At 42.4% G+C, this 16,711-nt stretch overlaps 1 protein-coding gene across 1 annotated transcript in view; it reads right to left on the bottom strand.

Annotated features, from left to right (window-relative positions):
* Positions 1 to 13,362: 13,362 nt before the first annotated feature.
* Positions 13,363 to 16,711, bottom strand: part of DCBLD1 (discoidin, CUB and LCCL domain containing 1) — a 47,322-nt gene continuing 43,973 nt past the window's right edge. Inside the window, exons 14-15 of the mRNA XM_086632119.1 lie at positions 16,328 to 16,447; positions 13,363 to 13,880 (exon numbers count right to left, since the gene is read on the bottom strand). Of these exons, the coding sequence (XP_086488245.1) occupies positions 13,363 to 13,880; positions 16,328 to 16,447 (638 nt within the window). The remainder of the gene's footprint in view (positions 13,881 to 16,327; positions 16,448 to 16,711) is intronic.

The raw sequence follows: 16,711 nt of genomic DNA on the forward strand, positions 1-16,711 counted from the left end.
AGACTCTGTACACTGAGAGAGGAACTAATGTGAGAAGACATCTTTGCAAGTGTTACTGTGTAGGAGGTACATGCATAAGAAAAAACCTCAAAGGCCTTTAGAATAACATCAACTAATCTTATGTTCTGAATTGTGATGTAGAACACAGTTACTTGTCTCTCCTAGGAGCACTATATATATATGTTTATAGAAAAAGCCTAAAAATGTATATACTTTATTCAAAGATTTTGCTATTTATAAATCTCTTAACTTTGCTATTTACATGATCATTTTGTGTGTGTGTGTGTGCGTGCGCGCATGAGTTCCACTTACTCAGTGGAATAACATTATTTGGTTCTTTTTTTATAATAGTCCTTGTCATACAGCATACTGTTGAAGGTTTTTAAAATAGTCAAAAGTTGTACGGTTTTCAACAAACAGAAACTGGTATTTAAAAATAAAGCTGTGTGAAGAAGGAACAGGTCCCCAGGCATGTTTCTTTTTCTGAAGCTTCAGAAACTTGAGGACACATTGGCAGATAAATCCACTGCTGTAGCTTTGCATCCAGATTTCTGTTTTTCCCACAGTTACTCAAGCAGAGTGAACTCTGAAACTGTCGGTGGCCTGGACACACTCTGTCAGAGAGGATAGTTCAAAACCAAGTAGTGATCTTCTTGTCTTTAAAAATCACCGCCGTATGAAATCTTGCTGCAGTTGTAAGAAATGAGGCTCATCCAATTAGTCTAGTAACTTTTGAAAAAGGCATTAAGTTTGCCTGTATGGTTTCCCTTTATTTGAGGGAAAGGTGAAATTTTTACTTTATTCATTCTTCCTTACTTCTTGGCACACCTTGCTTTCCACTCAATGCTTTTGATCAGTTTTAGCCTGAAGTGGGAGAATGTTTCTGGAGTTATTTTCCTAACATTCCTTATCCAGCAGTTTCTCATGATGCTGTTGTCTTTTCTTCATCTTCTGGAAGTTACTGGACCCTTTCTCTGCCCTTACCTTGTCTGTTTTTAACCTATATATGGGATGAACAGAAGGAGCAATTGCTGAGGAAAGTGACTAGGAGTAGACAAATCAGGTAGCAGTAAATTACCACCAGCTTGCTTTCCCTGCAGTTTTTATAACGTTTATTTAGAAAGCCCTGAATGGGAGGATTTTGCTCAGACACTACAGTCTGTCTCCATGTACTCTGTATTTCCTGTCAGCTGATTTAGCGTACCGGTTTCTTGTAGTCATACTGTGATGCTTAGAGATGAATATTTAAACTGAGAAAAGTTTTGCAAGTTGAGATTTCCAGGTTCAATAGACAAACGCGAATTCTCTCCTTTGTCAGTAACTGGAAGACTCAGTCCTGCTGATTCCCAGAGGTTGAATGAATTAGCCTTGGAAAAATTTCTGGGGAAAGTCAGTATTCAGACTTCATTTTTATTTTTTAAAGTGTAAAACAGTTTACTTGTCTGTATATATATATTTTTACTTAAAAAATAAAATAATATTCTGAAGATAATTTTGCAATTTTTTTTTTAGTAGATAGTTCTTTGCCTATTAAAAAATAATCTTCAGTGAGACAATTGTATTTTAAGCTAAAGGTGGACGGTGTTTGTTGGCATCTGGGACCAATGTTAATTAAAAGCATGTAAGTTAAGGAAAGTGCTTTATGGCAATAAATTTAGCTCTGATCAAAGACTGTACGTAGTATTTGCTTTGTAGAGGTGTATTCTTGACAGTGAAGAGAGTTCGTATCCGTCTCAATACATGTTAATCCACAGCTGTATCAAACAAAATTCAGTTATTTATTGTATCTGTCCAAACATAATCACATCACGGATTACTCTCATTTTTGTAGCAGATAGAACATTTCGCAACAAATGTATGCATCTGGTTAAGCTGAATATAATATATTTTTATTAACCTGTAAATAAATGTACTCTTCTGCATTGCAGTGATTTCTGCACCTCATTCAGACTGATATTTAGTTTTCTTCTGTATTTATATATAAAATACAGATGCTTAACTCTGTGCGTGATCTTTTTCTATTAAGCATGTAGTCCACACTCGACAAAAATCGAATATGAGGAAAACCAAAACTACATAACATGAAGTTTGACAGTAGTCCAGTCTTGGCCAGCAACGGTTAATAGCAAATTGCGTTTTTAAAAAGGTAGAGTTACAGGACATGTCTCAAATTTCATTATTTGAGATGCATTTTCTGCTCAATGATTTTCAATAAAAGGAAATATTTGCAGTATCTGGCTGTATAATAATACCATAAATATTCTGAATCCTTTGACTTAGCAGAGCTATGAAGACCCAAACCTGTCAAAGGATTATGTCATTTGGGTGGAATTGTGAAAACTGCCTTTCTTCTTTTTTCTGTCTTTGTTTGTTTTCCATGCACTGGGAATAAGAATTATATTCTAATCTTTCTACTGAATTCACGAAACACTTACCTTTGATAAATTATAATTTTTAGTCCTGATATTAAAGTCTTTTTGTTCAGATGAAGTGTCTGTTTTGTGTTTTAAGTTGTATTTTTTTAAAAAAATCACCTCTCGCCTATACTTGAGTGGTCATCTTGCCCTAAAGCATCAAGTTCATCTGGATGAACAGAATGCTCAAATGAAAGGCAATGGTATGGTAACTCTGGTAGTACTATAATTATGGTAGTAATTAAGGATTTCTTGAGAATGTGTAAGTAGAGAGTAGAAGACTGTGAGGGTAGGAACTGTCTCAACAGACAAGGCTGAGTCACCTTAGATGAAAAGATGTATAATCCACAATTGGTGAGGGCAACAACTGTTAAGTATTTATTTTTTAGCTCTATAAAAATTTTAGAAGGGTTCAGATATGGAAGATGGATCCTTCAGCTGATGGAAGGAAGAAGGAAAGAAACCTTACGTTTAGCTGAGCTGTCGTAAAACTAGCAGAGGATTAGAAGCTGCTATGAATGAAGCTGGAAACAGATGGAAACAGGAGAAAAAAATAATTATGTTGGCTGAGATCAAGGAAGGTAATTCAGAATTTCTTTGTGTCCCTATGTCCTATTGAAGGACCTCAGAGGCTGCTCCCAGTGACTGCACTCATTGAATAGTCCTCTGCATTTTTTTCCAGAGATCCACACATGACAGAAGAGAAACGTGTCCTGACTCAGGATATGTGCAAGGAGTCCGTTTTTGCTGGTTAAAGCCTCAGCTTGAGGACCTGAAAAGAAAATAATCTAAAATTTTTCAAACTTGCTTTTTGTCCAGAATATGTCTTTTCCAATGTGATGTGATTTCCAATTCTTTAGGAACTGTTGAAGCTTCACAGTTGGAGGGGAGTTCAGGAGTTGAGAAGTGACAAATGTTTTGCTGGCTTTGAAAGAAAAATAGTAATTTTTTAAATATTTTTTTTCCTTAACAAGGCAGTTACTGCTTATGCTTCGGAGTAGCCTTGCCTTATCTGTGTTTGCCTCGTGTACCCCTGCCACCGACATTCCTTGGTATCTGCTCCTGATGCTCACACCAGTACTGCGCAGGACACAAATGGGGCTTCTAGGCCAAATAGCTGAAGGAGGCCAAGCAATATTTTTGAGGGTTTTCCTTTTTTAAGGGAAAACTTAGGTCTCTTGGGTGAATTTTCCACACACTTTACAAGTGTATAATTCAGTCAGCTGTCAGAATTATTTGATGTCTCTTTGTCAGCATTCTGCCTAGCATGCAGAAACTTGTCCCAGCTGTACCGAAGGGAAGCATCGGAGCTGCCAGTGGTCTGAAGGCTTTGAAGGCTCTTCAGGAGGATGCTCTTCCAGTCCCTCATGAGAGGTATGTTGGACGTATATTGATTCCCTAAAAAATAATCCAGGAAAACCAGTTAAGATGGTGCTGTTTTTTCTTTGTAACTTTCTACTGTAGGTATTGATCACGTTTCCCTCGTTACGTTTTCGGTACCTTTGTATTTCTCCAAGTTTCTTTTCTGAAATGCAAAAGCACTGCTCCTCTCAGCTGCAGCGTGAGCCATCTCCCCAGCTTCCCCTCCATCAGTCGTGGGGCCATCGGTGCTCTGCTGTCTCGTTTTCTATGACTGGGTCTCAAACAGGAGGTTTGGAAAACGTAAAAACAAGCAAAGCAAAAGTACAGGCATTCATGGACGTGTTTTGCTTGCCCATAGGTGCTGGCAGTCAGAGGTGCTTGGGAGACATCTGGTAACTTTTCTGTAAGAATGCAAGTCTTCAAATTGGTAACAAATGTATCTGGAAATCTCCATAAGTCCTGTTGATTGAATTTTGATTTTCCCATTAACTGTCTAAATAATTTGCACAGCTATTACTTCCGTAAAATGGAATAAAACAAAATGGCATGAAAATATTTTTTTTCTGATGATACTTTATTTGCTGTTGTCTAAGTGTTTATGTTTGTTATCAATTTCTTTAGGGGAATGAAAGCATTAACAGTCATGCTGCTGAACTGGGGTAGTTATGTATTTGGGCTTGCAGTGCTGGAAACATCCTTGCTGTGAATGCTTTTCCTTCTGACGAGAAATGGGATGTCCTGCTTCTCTCCCTGTTGGAACAACCTGCGGTGAGTTTGCTGCTGTTGACCCCTCTTTGGCTAAGGGTGGGTGTAGAAAGGTGCTGTGGGTTGCACGTGTTGATCCTCTTGTAAGATCAGAGCCTTTGGGTTATGTCCACAAAGGCACCAGTCCTTCTGGTTTCATTTACAATTTACGTGGTTATTTATGATTTTGTGGGAAGGGATTCCCAGTGGGCACTATGGCTTAAACCCTTCAGTGGGTACGCACCTCAGTTGCTGAGTGTTGGCAGCTTTGGGCTGGGAACTGAGGAACAGACTTTTTATATGTGATAAATAGGGGGTTTTGTATAACTATCAAGTGAGTGTTACTGTGCAGTTTCCTATTTATTTGATCTTCGTTCTTGTCCAGTGTGACAGTTCAGGTATTCTGCTAATTTACCACAGAAATGGGGCGTCATAAGAGAGTTCAGGGAGCTAGCAGAAATTTTTCACATCGGAGATCTGTTGTGCTCCTAAGGTCATTATTCTAAATCCAGGTCACATATTACTAACTTTGAAACTGATTTCATGTTAAAATGAAGGATATAAGCACTTCTATATTAGCAAGACCATTATGTAATATAGTAAGTTAATGTGGTTGTCTTGAGTGATGTGGTTAAATAGGCAAGTGTATTTTGAGCTACCTCAGTTTTATGCTATTTTCAAAATGAAAACTTGTCTATTACTTTGCAATTTGTGATCAGAATCCTGAAGCTTTTGGTACTAAGTATTTGCATTTGTATTTAGTGCCAAAAGGGGGCAGCAGCTTCCTTCAAATCTGCGGTGTTCACCAGACTTGAAGAAATAGAATATTTTGGTTTGTGGTGTTTTGGTTTTGGGGTTTTTTATTTTAAAAAATAGAAGAATTTTTATTCATTAGAACTATTTCCAGTAACATGTACTGTTAAAGATAACAAACATCCAGTCTAGCTCACATCCTGTAGCACGTACTTTGCAGGTGACACATCTTATGGTAAAAATTGTCCTCTATGTCTATGTAGTGTATGTACAAGCACACATGAACACATAGACAATTATAATTTCATGGATTCATGACTTGTTGAAGAATGCTTAAATATCTCCATCAGTTACTTTAAAAGCTAGTGGTCTGCTCTCTTACAAGCTCATACCCAAGCAGTGAGATTTTTTTATCTCTGTTTGTGGGCAGATTAAGTCTTTCCAAAAGCAGGGACCAAATGCACTGATAAAACATAAAATGAGATATCGGGTAGGTTTGTAAACACTCCTGCCTGCACTTTGCCAGTCACCTTCAATCATGATATGCAACCAGCCTTGTCGCGTTCCTGGGATCTTTGCTGGAACAGAGGCTGCCCGTGGTCCTGTCAGACTGTGGTGAGGAGAATTCAAAAAAGGGAGATGATGCTTACATTTTGCTCTAGTCCAGTTTGAGACAGAAGCTTCTCGGTCAGAGGAAAGCCAGTCCACATTGACCCCACCGTCATCTTTTCTCTACTGCCGTTGGTTTCCAATGACCACCAAACGGTACTGCAGTCTCCAAACCTTGTTTGCTGTTGTTAACCAGGTGATCAGTGAACTTGTCAGCCAAATGTTCTGTGTCATAAAATATGTATGTCCTTGATGCTGGTCCTTGTATACTGATGAGATTATACTATAAATGCTGGGAGATGGAGTGTGACTAAATCTGTCGAAAAGTTACCTATGTAAATTAAATACATGCCCTGAAGGGATGTCTTTTATGAATGCCAGGCATTTGTAAGATAGTAGAAAAGTTATTGTAGCATTGTTACCAAAAGCGTGGCTCGCTTTGTGTTGTGGAGAGTCAAAAAAAGACTTGTGCTGCCTTATGTGAGAAGATGCTGAAAGCGTTTGGATATCTGTGCAGAAATTGCATGGGCTGTCCAGAACCTTTCCACTTCCACATATGACTCTAGCGTTTCCATATAACAGGCATGCTTTATCCAGGTCACCTTAGTCAAATTTTATAAAACTGTCTGTCAGAACAGATGGTGTCACTTAAGGATAAAAAGCTTAGCCATAGATGTGAAGAAAAGCTGCCTCTTCAAGTGAGGTCTGCTAGCTCGTCTTAGTCTTTATCACTCCTGTCTTCTTCCTCTGCACAAAAAAGGACTTTTTGCAGGTTTGTGATTGGTGTTTTCAGAGGCCTTTACATTTCTGGGTGGTCTTGATTTGTTGCTACAGCTCTGGACAAGTGGCAATACATCTGTCTGTCTCAGTTTGCCCATCTGTGAAATGGTGGCCTGGGCCACAGAAATTAAGATGAGTAAAATATGTTTGTAAAGGCTGAAGTTTCTAATACATGCGCAAGGCGTTAAATCGTTCGGACCGGAGGCTGAGTGGTGGCTGACATAACTCACTGTCTTTCTACGGTCTTTCCTCCTCTTCTTCTATGACAGGCATCACCATCTTCTCTGCTATCTGCCACTTCTCGTGGAGGAGGACTTCTGATAAGCTCCCTGTCATGGGTCAAGCTTCAGCCCTTGCTGTATGTTTCTGTATTGTTTGTATTAAATTGTTCTTGGTGTTTCTTTTAAGCTTAGAATTTTGGCATTGCTTTTTTGCCTGCCTTCTAGTAGGCAACATCATACATGTGTTTTTGAAGCTATTATTGTTTGTTGTCATCTGATCTGGCTTAGAGAACGTTACAGGTTTTGGATAATTTGTTGTGTTGGAAGTTTTCTCACTCCTTTTAGTAGCTCAAAGTCATAGGTGGAAATACTGAGTATTCAGAGATACTGATCCTCTTCAGATGAGCAGATAATGCAGATCATTAATGGAGCTTTTCCAGTAAGATCTGTTAAAAAAAAAATTGTGTCTAGTCAAAAATATGTATTCCTGAGGCTAGTTCAGGGTGGTTAGTCAGGACATGAAAGTCTTAGTACTATGTCATATATGTTGGCTTATTTTTTGCTATGCTGAAAAATGATGTTGTGCTTTAACTTAATCAAGTTGTCTCCTTCCCGGATTTCTCTTTTTAATGCTTGTGACTGATAAAAAAATAAATGGGATGATAACCTCTTGGATTTCACATGGCAGTTCAGTAGCTGTGTTGCAGTGATCTGAATAAATAATGAATTAACTCAGCCCAAGATGAGAGGTTACTGAATAACCTCTGCATACTGTAGATGGCAAATGTTCTTCAGAACTTGCAGACGCATAATGTGAGGCCAAGCCGTAACAAATACCATGAAGTTTGAATGAAAAAGTCTCCAAATTCTCATGCCCAGACTATACAATGAGAGCACAGAAAGTCAGATGCTAGGCGTCCTCCTTATCATGGATAACATGGATTTTCCCCAACTAAGGATGTCTTCCCTCTTGTCTTTATCTAGTTTAGAAATACTTTATCTGACCCCTTCCCACGTGTCCTTTATGGATGGTAGGACTGTACTGGAGGACTTCAAAAAAAGAAGCCCTCAGGAGAAGTTTCTATTTTAAGTCTGAAAGTGATTATGCGGAAATGGCACCTTCCCTTTAGATAAGCACGTTCCTTGAAACTTCCTCAGTCTTCAATAATTCCTAGGCAGTGCTGCTGGTTCTTTGTAACGTTGTTAGTGTTGGTAAGCCCACATGGCTATGGCAGAGAAATTTTCAGTAGAGATACCAGCAACACTGATGAGTTTCAAATGAAACGATAAATTCTGCTTTCATTTACCCCCTGCTGAACTGTCGCAGCAGAGGTTGAAGGTCAGTACAAACACACATCATAGCTGACACTGGAAAGAAAAGGACAGTATGGAATTTTTGTTGTGGAAAATAATAAGGAATAAAGGAATGCAACAGAACAACCTTCTCATTCCTCAGGTCTGGACTGATTACAGGCTACAGGAGCCCTGAAGACACACTCGCTGAGCAAACCTACCCTGCTTTTGGAGAGAGGGTGAACAGAAGAATACTGATGGATTTCTACGAAGTTACTTTTCACCGGGTGCCTGAACCCTCAGGACTTCTGTGAGACCACTAACTCCTTTCTTGGAGGCCTCAAAACTCCCATTCGTTTTTTTTCACTTTTTGTTACTTGCCCTCCTGAACTGAATTAGAACTCTCCAGAGAAAAAACACCTGGTTGCATCGCCTTTGGCAAAAGCCAGGACAAATAATTGTACTTCATTTAGTTTTTAACAACTACCTCAGTGGCAAATTTGTGTGCACGTTTTTGAAGGTGTTGCTGAAATGCAACTCTACTGTCTTGGGGTCAAAGGATATTGATGTAACTCCGTGTAAACAGTGTAACTTGTTATGGCAATAGCGCTTCCTTGCTGTGGTTTTTAGATCCCTCAGAAATAGCAAGCAAGTGAGTCCCCATGCCAGATGATGGCAGAAATTGTTTTGTATCATACGGATGCAAAACTGGGGCTTATTGGGGATGTCACCACAGAGCTGACTTGGGGCTTTCTCTTAATACTTCTCCCTTTCAACAGTGGGTGTAGGTTTGCTCTGTGTTGCAGATGCAGGTTAGACCAGCTGAGCACTGAAAGGCCTCTGGTGCCTTCTGCTGCTCTCTGCATGGCTGCAAGACCGTTTTCCTCCAGTGCAATGGAGGTGAGTCTTGGAGCAGCTCAGCTTCTGGTAATGTCTCCAGAGAGTTTGGCTATGATGGAGCGGCACTGGGGAGGGTGCAGCAATCCTTGCCATGTGACTGCATGGAACAGGAGTCTCCAGCACCATGGAAAAAAAATCATTGTTGGAGTGGGTCCAGAGGAGGGCCACGAAGATGATCCGAGGGCTGGAGCACCTCTCCTGTGAAGACAGGCTGAGAGAGTTGGGGCTGTTCAGGCTGGCGAAGAGGAAGCTCCGGGGTGATCTTATTGCAGCCTTCCAGTACTTAAAGGGGGCCTACAGAAAAGCTGGAGAGGGACTTTTTACAAGGGCATGTAGTGATAGGACAAGGGACTATGGCTTTAAACTGAAAGAGGGTAGATTTTGATTAGATCTAAGGAAGAATTTCTTCACTGTGAGGGTGGTGAGGCACTGGAACAGGTTGCCCAGAGAAGTTGTGGATGCTGCATCCCTGGAAGTGTTCAAGGCCAGGTTGGATGAGGCTTTGAGCAACCTGATCTAGTGGAAGGTGTCCCTGACTGTGGCAGGGGGGTTGGAAGTAGATGATCTTTAAGGTCCTTTCCAACCCTAACCATTTTATGTTTCTATGTTAAAACTCTAAAAACTAAAAGAAATACAGAAATACTATATAGAATTACACTTGATAAGGGGGAAAAAAAAATAAAGCTTTTGTATTAAGTGTTGGAAAGGTACCTGGCAGAAGAAATAAGAATTCGCAATATATTTTCCAGTCTGAGGAGGTGAGAGCAAAGAACATTTGTATTTTTGCAGTAGTGTTTTGGGAACTTTTGTTGTTGTTTCCTGTGGGTTTTGTTTTGTTTTTTTAAAAATACAAGGCACTAGCTGGAAACACATGCTAAGCTGACATTTCTGGTTTTCAGTTGTAGGTAGTGTACGTCACCTTTTACACTTTCTTACCTCAGGAGCCTTCGTCAGTTCCCTTAGTCGGAGACGTGCCGTTACGGTGCATGACCCTGTTCCTGGCCAAGTCAGAGGCTTGCCATCAGCTGCGGCTGGGACAGGCAGGCCCTTAGTGCTATGATCAGTTAGTATTTAACCTTCTTGTGAACTCTGGGTTGGCTTTACTGTTCCAGCCTACTGGGAGTGCCTACTCAGGTAAGAAGTTCGGTCTGGAAATGCTGTTGAAAGTCTCCGTTGACCAGAAGGTCAGACTGCTCTCACACGATCTCTAGAGACATTGGAGAGAGACCAGGAGTGAATGCAGCCCTTCCAAGTGTGTAAATGTTTCAAAACGGGGTATACTCTAAACTTCGCTGTGGAAGGAAGATTTTTAAATCTGTGATGTTTGATAAGGCTGCCCGTGTTATACCTGCAACTGGTTTGACGGTGAGAAGAGGCTCATACAGATGAACGAGTTGGAGTTCGATGTACTGGTACGTGAGAAGCCATTCAGAGGAGGAACATGAGGATGAGCCACTACCACTGGGAACATTCAGGCAGCCCCCTCTGCCTCCTACACCAGGATTTGGTATCTCCACCACGAACAAGATAGACTACCCAGATAGGGAGTTTCCTTGCATATCTGCTGCTAAGGTCACTAAAAACTTCGTGTTTCCTGGGCTCAGGTGGAGAAGCCCAAGGCTTTTTATGTTTATTGCCCTCTGCAGTCGCTCAGATGTGAACCATGAAGCACCATAGCAGTGATGAGGAGCTGTGAGTGACTACAGAGCTGCTGTGCTGCTTCCATCCCCATCAGCACCAAAGCCACCATGACACAGGGAGGATGAAGATGTTTGGGGATTTATTTTAAGCCATCTTTTTGCAGTTTTGCAGGGGTTTTTAAAGGGGTGGGGATGGAGGCAAGGTGCAAATTGAGACCTAACTTTCTATTAGGCTAAAACAGCTGTGTCGAGATGGGTTTTAATGGCAGCAGAAAGGGGCATGTGCTACCAAGAACCTTTTGACACTCGTAGCATGCTGCAGATGCGCAAGGCACGTGGCAGAGGCATGCAGAAAGATTATTATAATACAAGCCGTGTCATCTGCTGCCTGGTCCCCTTGCACTGCTGCGTGATCTTGGTGCCTCATTAGGTGGGGAGTAGCCCCAATTACTGCACTCTGCTTGTTTGTAAAATGACAAGTCAGGCTAATTAGCTGCGTGGGTGGAGTAGTGGTTTCAGGCTCATCAGGAGGGCATCCGTCCTCATCCTATCCTCAATTATACGCATCCAGCAGCGGGGCAGGGCGCAGAAGTTTGTTCGTGGGCGCTGCTTCTCTGGAGCTTACGGACAGAAAAGCCGGGCTAAATGGGGCGCTGAGAGAATCTTTTTTTAGCCTGTCCCGCCGGGACCGTGAATTGCGACGGCGCAACTGGCGCTTTTGCAGAGTGTAAGGAACGCATCTTTCCCACCCCGCGGGATATGTGCCGGGAGCGGGTGTGCAGCGATGATCAAGTCACCGAGTTAAGTAGCAGGCCTGTGTGACTGATTTACAAATACCAGCGTTCTTTATTTACACAGACATGTAAACAACAGAAGGTAAACAACACCGCCCAGCTTGGTCTAACAAACAGGCTGCTGCTGTTTCGCTTCAGGACCTGAGGTGTTTTAGACATTTCACAGAAACCGTATTGACAGCAAACACAGGAAGGCTACGAGGTTACCTTGACTCTTTCTTCTTTGCACGGGAATGGCATGCACGGTGCGGCAGCGGGAGGGATCGGCACCACGTGAGGCCACAGAACAAGCGTATGTACAGAACCCGCTAAGAGCTTGCCTTAAGGTCGGGTATGGCTGGAGTTGGCAATGTCTGTGAGTAGTATCGCTGCAACAAGTCTGCAGCACTTTCCTGTGTGCTCTGCAAACAGACCACAAATCTTCATTGCATCCTTTGCAAATTATCCCCAGTTACACGCGAGGAAACGGAGGGCCCTCAGACAGAGACTTTCCCAGAGCTCAGGTTTTACTGGTCTCGTTTCCCAACCTTGTGCCTTACATATAGCACCATTCTTCCTTCCTAGAAGTACACTGCTTCTTGTTGTTTTAGGTTTGAATTCAAAGTAAGGCGCCAAGCTCTGCAGGTAGAAGGGCAGCGGACGATCCCAGTCACTACCAGAAGCTGGTTTGCTTCGACGACGCCTCTGCTGGAAGAGGAGCCAGCCACTGTGCAACGCGTTGCACGCATCCCCGCGCTTTTTCAAGTTTGTCCAAAACCAGAATTAAGGATAACATCTGCTGCAAAAGAAAAACTATTTGAAAACAACTGTGCTGATCTGCTGTCTTGCAAATTTAACTGCAACGGTAAGCCATATGCACACTGTATTTTACTTAGTTGAAATATTTCAAATAGAAATGTTACACTAAATTTGTAAGACAGACAAATACCTAGTGGAGAAATGAAGAGATCAGGAAGCTTGCTGCTTTGTGCCAAGGAGCAAATTTCCTTATAGTTTAGCAGCAAAAGCACCAGCTAGAGCTTGAGCAGGATTTAATTCTCAGTTGTAAATTCACATTTTGGTTCCACACACACTTCCTGAAATAAACCCCAAGACTGACAGTTGTTGAGTGTGTTGCTGGCTTTTTTTCCTAATGCAGAGTGATCACCATAGCTTGACCCCGAAACTGGTTTCAGCCTTTCTACCTGTTTTTGACATGAATAGCGAGTTAGACAGGCTCAGTTCATACGCTAGATCAAATTCAAGCATGTAAGAATCGCTGCTAAAAAAGCAGCTGTGAAAGTGAGTTTGAGCACAGTATTTAAATGCTCAGCTGCCTTCTCTTGTGCACGTTATGCTTCAAGTAGTTTTACTTCTTTTACCCTCCCAGTAAGAACTACAGTGATGCCCTATCTTCACTTATCATAGGAAAGGAGGTGAACCACCACAACTGTAAGATACACCATTTACAGCTGCCAGTACAACAGCAGGTAAAATAAAGAAGGAGAAGGAGGCTTGTTTCTCTTAAATAGACATTTCTGCAATCCTTTGAGTCCCCCAGGTGAAAAGGAAACTTAAGAAATTCTCCTTAAATAAAAGCTATGTACAAATTGCACACATTGCAAATGGAGCACTGAGATCAGTTACAGAAAATAAGATGTACAGTCTTCACTGATAACATCTCTCTCGCTATAAACAGTGATAAACAGCATATGCCTTCTTCAGATGTCAGAACCCAGCAAGACTGCAATATTATGTACACAGGGCTTGTTTGCCTTCTGCCTCCCGCAGCAGAGTCCCTCCAAACTCTGTTTTTGCTTCAGAAAGCTGTGCAGCGACGTTCCTGCGCACGGCGTCTCTCCTGCTCGGCGGATCACAAGAGAGCTGTCATTGCTGTCTGGCTTATTGGTTTTAGGCAGTCTCTGGGCGTTGAGTAACCCTCGCTCCCGAGGGCGTTGGGCTGAGGTTTCTGGTAGTCCGTGCTGTAGCTCACGGAGGTCAGCACACCGTTAACTTTGGGTTTGTCGTAGTTTATGACACTCTGGGGTGTCTGATAGTCTCCGTTCCTGGTATCGGTCTTGCACGAACTAGAGAAGCTGCCTGCAGAAAGGGAGTGTTTCTGGGATGAGACGACAGGTACGTTGTAGCCGTTTTCAGAGGGAAAATTGTTTTCTCTTGCTACGTGCCGCTCTATGATGGGAGTGGCGTATTCAGGCTCTTGGCTGGTCAGGGGCAGAGCATATTCATGCCGGTTAGCTCTGTGCGGGCAGTGATAGTGATTTTCAAACTCTAAACTCCCTCTTCTTCCCTCATCTTCGGTGTCCATGGGTCTAAAAGTAGATCCTTTCCTTGTTACCGTCCCAGTCCCGATCATGAGAGGCTGCTGATAATCTAAAAGGAAGCATGAACTCAGTAAGGCACAGATGGATTATTTTATGTATTCAATACTTAGGCACTGATAAGTATTTTATGTTGAAAAACGACTCAGTTATTATATCAAACCTGTGGTTATCAGGGATGTGAGGAAACCTTGCCCCAGCACTGGTCCTATAACCTCTTTCAGCGAGCAAGCGTTGCAGAAGCTTGTGGCAGAAGCTCTTCCGAGGAGCAGCTCCAATCTGCCACCCTTTTCCCTACTCCCTCCCTCCCTTTCCCCACCTACCCACCCAAATAAATCGAGCATTGATTTTGGACTACACTCAAAGCCCTAAAAAAGAGACAAGTCAACAAAATATTAGCAATGAACTGGACAAGGGACGTTGCATGAAGGTACACAAATGAACAGCTCTCCAAAAGCAGTGTCCCACATTTAGAATAATTAAAATGCCCAGAGGATTCTTAACGAGCCCGACCAAGTGCTGGGTTTATTTAAAAGGCATCTCGCAGTAGCTGACTGACAAGAAGGATGAAGTTAGGCGGAACGGCAGCCAAGAGAGTCAAGGGAAGTGTGAAATGTGCTAAGCCAGCTCAGCACTGCTGCGGGCGCGCGAGGGAGGGTCAGCCGTGGGAGGAGAAGCGAGACCGGCGCTGCTGGAGGAACCGGGTGGTCACTCTGGTCAAGGGGGACGGCAGCGGTAGAGCTGGTGATGGGCAAATGGCTTGAGCAGGAGAAAGGAGCGAGATGGAGGAAACGAAGCCTCAAGAAGTGCATGTTTGCACCTCTTGTGGAGGTGGATGCCAGGCTGCTGTGTAAGAAAGAGATCTGGACTAAAAAGTTTTTTTAAAAAAAAAATCCAGTAAAACTATTATGAGAAAATTCAGCGTTCTAACTTTCTCGCTTTGGTGCTAGTGACAATCTCTTACGGGTGCATGTGGTGGCCTGAACAGCTCTAGTAAATGACACTGCTGAAGTATCGTGTTTTGACGCAGGCGCGAAGGAGTTAGCTCAGTTTCTGTGCTGGCATCGTGGTTCATCTGACATGAGTGTCGAATTCCATCCCATATGTCCTGTGAATCTTTTTGGCAGTTCCTGGCTGCTTCCCAGACTTCAGCGTGTAGGGTGAAGGTGTTATGATATTTCACTAAGTGAGTGGTGCAGCTCTTCCCGGCGTTGCTGCCGCCATCCCCAGCAATCTCCCTCGCTCAGGATGAAGCGTCTCTACTTGCTCCTTTGAGAACGGGCAGGCAGCCAGGGATTGGAAGAGGGGGATTTTCGTTTAGCGTGTTAGCCTCTGTGCACGTTGCATGCCCACTGCAATTAAATTATTATATGGCACGTTTCTGGGCTGCGTTCACATTTTTATATCGTGTTTCTTATTTTCAAGGAGACTGTCTAAGGCTGGGGATCTGCCTGGCCAGACTGAGAGTTGAGGCTTCCCACGCGTGGCAGGAGGGAAGGATGGAGAGGGCAGAGGATCCCCTGACACAGCCAGGGGAGCCAGATAACCATGATTTGTGAGCAACCTTTATTCACTCCCTTTCCTTCATGAAATAAAACTGCTTTATAGCAGTATTTATTGCTATATTTTATACTGAAAATTTCTGTAAAGGATTGAAACCATCTTTGAAGGATAGCCAGGGTAGCACCTTATGGAATTACAGTAACCATCCATTTGTTTTTTCAGTGTATTTCTCTGCCAAATGCATTGGAGAAATTCTAAGGAATTTCTGAGGTCTGGAGGCTGGAAATAGCAAATTACTCTTTCTGGAAGGTTGCTGATCACTGATCCCATGAAATGGCTGGTCTCAGTAGCCTTTCCAGACAGACTAAACTAGGCGAGGATAACGTGTACTAAGAGGATGAATTAAAAAAAACATCCCTTTGGGATGCAAATACTACTGATGCACGGATTTGCTCTATCCAGACAGTGACCTGGAGCCAAGGTAGCACAGGAGAGAAGCACTGTGGTGATTGTTTTCCTTCTCTCTCATCTGTCTGTTTCTGCTTCTGGAGGCCTTGTCTCTAAAATAGCACAGGCATCAGGAAAGCTGCACAGAGATCTCAGCACAACTTCCAGCTGAGCATGAAATCCAATTGAAATCCAACTAAACAATTTTTCTGTTTGCTCAGCAACAAGAGCCTCGATATTTTGTTCTGTTTCCAGATACGTTTGTGTTTAAATTGAAACACAAAAATTAGTCCGCAAAGCTAAAGTGTCCTATTTGAGGCACATTCTTGCACTGCATCCATGCCTGACTGCCTCCTGTGGTTAGCTTCAGCTGTAACTATTTCAGAGTCAGGAAATATTTCCCAAAAACTCCAAGAAAAAATTTCAAAAGTAGTGGAGTTTTTTCCACTGATATATTTAGCTGCTTCACTATGTGTCTGAGATGAACACAGATGAAGCCACTCCTGGCCCTCAGCAAAATGAAGGCATCGCAGGGGGAGCAATTGTTACCTGCCATGTCACTGGTGACCAGATCTAGTTTTTGTGGTGTCTCCTTATCATTATTATAGCTGATGGTAAATTCGGTTGACTGGTGTCTGGTGAAGGGCTGCTTGATTTGTTTCCAACAACCTATGATAAAGAAACAAAAATAGAAGGCTTATCAGCAAGCTGAATGCTTACGATGAGAAGACTTACCATTGATGCCTTAACAAAGTATGTCAGTAAAACACCAGCTTAAAATCAGTTACATGTTTTGCCATTGCTTATGTGGCAAAAATAATGCTTGAAATTTCTTTTTTTCAGTAGTCTAGAGTGGCTTCCATTTCCTTGTTATCTGAGCAGCTGCACGCATCGATTAATTTGTTCTCACAAGATTATTGTGAGACAGAAAAG

This window comes from Tauraco erythrolophus, chromosome 2 (genome assembly GCF_009769465.1).
Source record: "Tauraco erythrolophus isolate bTauEry1 chromosome 2, bTauEry1.pri, whole genome shotgun sequence".
In the NCBI taxonomy this organism is placed as follows: domain Eukaryota; kingdom Metazoa; phylum Chordata; class Aves; order Musophagiformes; family Musophagidae; genus Tauraco; species Tauraco erythrolophus.